The sequence below is a fragment of the Salvelinus sp. IW2-2015 genome, unplaced genomic scaffold (assembly GCF_002910315.2).
Source record: "Salvelinus sp. IW2-2015 unplaced genomic scaffold, ASM291031v2 Un_scaffold1376, whole genome shotgun sequence".
Classification (NCBI taxonomy): domain Eukaryota; kingdom Metazoa; phylum Chordata; class Actinopteri; order Salmoniformes; family Salmonidae; genus Salvelinus; species Salvelinus sp. IW2-2015.
The window spans coordinates 263,569-266,600 of NW_019942866.1; the positions used below are offsets into that span (position 1 = coordinate 263,569).

General features: G+C 42.7%; 1 protein-coding gene across 1 annotated transcript; it reads right to left on the reverse strand.

The window, feature by feature from the left end:
- Nucleotides 1-487: 487 nt before the first annotated feature.
- LOC112070597 (myosin-7-like) lies at nt 488-1,400 on the reverse strand. Its single transcript, XM_024138015.1, has 3 exons — nt 1,266-1,400; nt 1,074-1,169; nt 488-652 (listed from the first exon to the last, which is right to left on the reverse strand). Exons 1-3 carry the CDS (start codon nt 1,383-1,385, stop codon nt 503-505), a joined length of 366 nt encoding a protein of 121 aa, XP_023993783.1. The 5' UTR covers nt 1,386-1,400; the 3' UTR covers nt 488-502.
- Between the last annotated feature and the right edge of the window lie 1,632 nt (nt 1,401-3,032).

Consider the following 3,032-nt stretch of genomic DNA (forward strand, 5'->3'; position numbering starts at 1 on the left):
ATGGATGAATTAATGGATCATCTAATAATAAGCTGATAAAGCTAATGGATAGAAATAATGGATAGTAATAAATAATGAACATGAGAATATATGGATGAATATAAGGATCAGTAATAATAGACATGAACTATATGGATAGATATATATGGATATAATAATAATAACATGATAATAATATGGAAGAATATCTGGATCAGTAAATAATGAACATGATAATTTGATAGAATTATAATGGACAGTAATAACAATGAAATGATAATATTGGATAGATAGGATCGTAAATAATAATGAACATGATAATAATGGATAGAAAAGATGGATCAGTTTTAAATGTCAGTGCTCAGCTTGGAATTTCAATTTTGAACTACCAACTTGAAATATATGTTTTTTAAATGCCCTGAAATGTGCTTATTGAGTGTAAAAGGTCTGTATTGACCTCTGTGAAGACTGATTCATAGGTGGTGATAATGTGGTCATATCTGAACATGAGTCAGGTTCAGGTTTAGAAGCAGTTCTGTACCTTTCCAGAGTCACGGGTCTTGGCTCTGAGCTTGTTGACCTGAGTCTCAGCGATGTCAGCACGCTCCTCAGCCTCCTCCAGCTCATGCTGAACCTTCCTGAACTTAGACATRTGGCTATTGGCTGCTTCCTCCTGGGCGAGGAAAAGAGAGGGAGAGCAGAACATCAGCATTTCAAGTTTGAAGCTTCAGGTAGCAAATATAAATATTATTTTCAACATGAACACATATTGGCAGATTTAGGAAAGCAATGTATACAGGGAGATAGATGATACAGCAGAGGAAGTGAGTGGCTGAACGGGGGATCAAACCACTGCCTCCAGCACGATCACTAGACCAGCTAATTAATATTCAACCCCTCTCCTTTAAGTTGGTAACACATAGGCATAGGAGGCACTCAGAAATGTGTATAATTTCATCAGTATTTACTTGCACTATCAATTGTCATTGTTGACTGGTGTGCTGAAGCAACACTTCAACTAAACCATATGCACATTGCGTTTTGTAGAGAAAAACTACATTTTCGAATGTATGCTTTCAGAGTCTGTGACTCACCGCTTCCTCAGAATGCCTCTTGTAGGCCTTCACTTTCATCTGCAGCTTATCTACCAGGTCCTGAAGTCTGTTAACATTCTTCTTATCCTCCTCAGTCTGAGAGAGAAGAGCAAAGAATCAATGTCAGTATAGTTTTATACACAAACCTGTCTGTGTTAGTGTCAAGTGTATAAAGAATGCACTTTCTCTTACCTGGTAAGTGAGCTCCTTGACTCTGCGCTCATACTTGCGGACTCCCTTGACCGCGTCTACACCTCTTCTCTGCTCTGCCTCCACCTCAGTCTCGAGCTCACGCACCTTTGTGGAAGACATAAACGTAGGAGTTTGTTGGAGGTCGTGAAATCAGACGTAACAAATATTTGTAAAACAGGTATAGTCTTCAAACCAGTCAAGGGGGCACAATTGTCATCTGTTCCTATGTACTCTTTTAAAACATTTATTGAAGGGGTCTGTACCCGTACTACCATCCCCAATAACACAACAACCTTTTCACTTATCCCTAGGCATTCAGTAGGTTCTCAACAGTGAATTCTACATGGTTCAATTCGCTGTTATGTATATTTCACAGCACAAACTAGACAATTAAAAACGCACGCGGATCTCTTCGGAAAAACGTTTAAGAAGAGCTGCAATACAACAGTACCAACTCTGAATACTTATTAATCCATCCAATTTATTTATTAACTCTCCTAGCCATAAAAACAACGGGTAAGCTGGAGAGCGCGACAATCTGCCACTAAGCTACAATGCTCCTCTCTTCTATTTAACAAAGTCCATGACCTCTTTCTTAACCCAATCTTTCTGGTCATGCGCTTTCCATGGGCTCACTGGGCCAATTACCAGTACCGCAATACAACGCGTTACCCCACTTCTCACTGTTCTTCAATGTACTTGACCATTACCCTTCGCATACTCGAAGCTCGGCAAGAACAATGAAGCAGTATGAGACAATCAGCGATTTCCAAGTAGAGATCCAAAACGAAATGAAAGAACGAACCGAGAGCACGACAATAAATACCATCTTCTATCTAAAACACGCTTGGAAAGGCGGGATGACAGCAGAGCGTGTAAGGCAGGCAGCGGACGCCAGCTATTCCGAAGCGCAGCTGGACGTGCGGGGCCCGTAATGTTTGCTGGAGACCACTGCTACCAGCTACGCTTTGGTGACAGATTTATTTGTACTTCTGTGCAGGTTCTTTACGATGCAGAGCTCGTATTGCTAGACGTCCCGTAGCCCCGGTACCGCACGAGACTTCAAGTGCTCAGGCCACTGGTAGCCCTGCCGAGTAGGCTGGGCTAGCCCGCCGCCATGAGCAACGCTCACGTGTCCCCTACGACAAACGGCGCAGGTGAAGTACTGCGCGGGGCCCCGGGAAGCACTGGACGTAGTAAGAGAGCACAATGACTTACACTACGCCGACCATGGTGAAGTTCGGCATGATTGCTTATATTACTTGATGCTCCGTCAGCTTGCATAGCTCTTAATTTGAATTCGATTCATTATATTATTCATCGAGATGAAATCGGCCAGCATTCAGAAGAACGTCTGCTGAAGACAATGTAAGCGCTGAATGAAGCAGACTAGGCGGCGGATGGCAATACATTTGAATTTATTTTAGACAGCGGTGCTTGCGGCCGCAATCAGAGTAACGTCCATTTAAAACTAAGGTGTGCAAAAGTATTATTGAGATTTGTTTTGGGACTTGCGGAGTCATCAAATGTCACTGCGAAATTTAAAGCTCTGTAACAAACTGCAAGATTTTCTTTTTGCCCCACCGCAGAAAAGCGCGTAGAATGACAGGACAAATGATCGTTTTATACAGAATCGGGCCGCGCGCGCTAAACATCTTGCATCCTCATGATGACACAGAGCAGGCCGCAGGACTTAAAACACTGCCCAGGGCAGCCAGTAGGCGTTGATATAGCGTCACGACGTCATCGTCACTGAGCGTAGTCAAA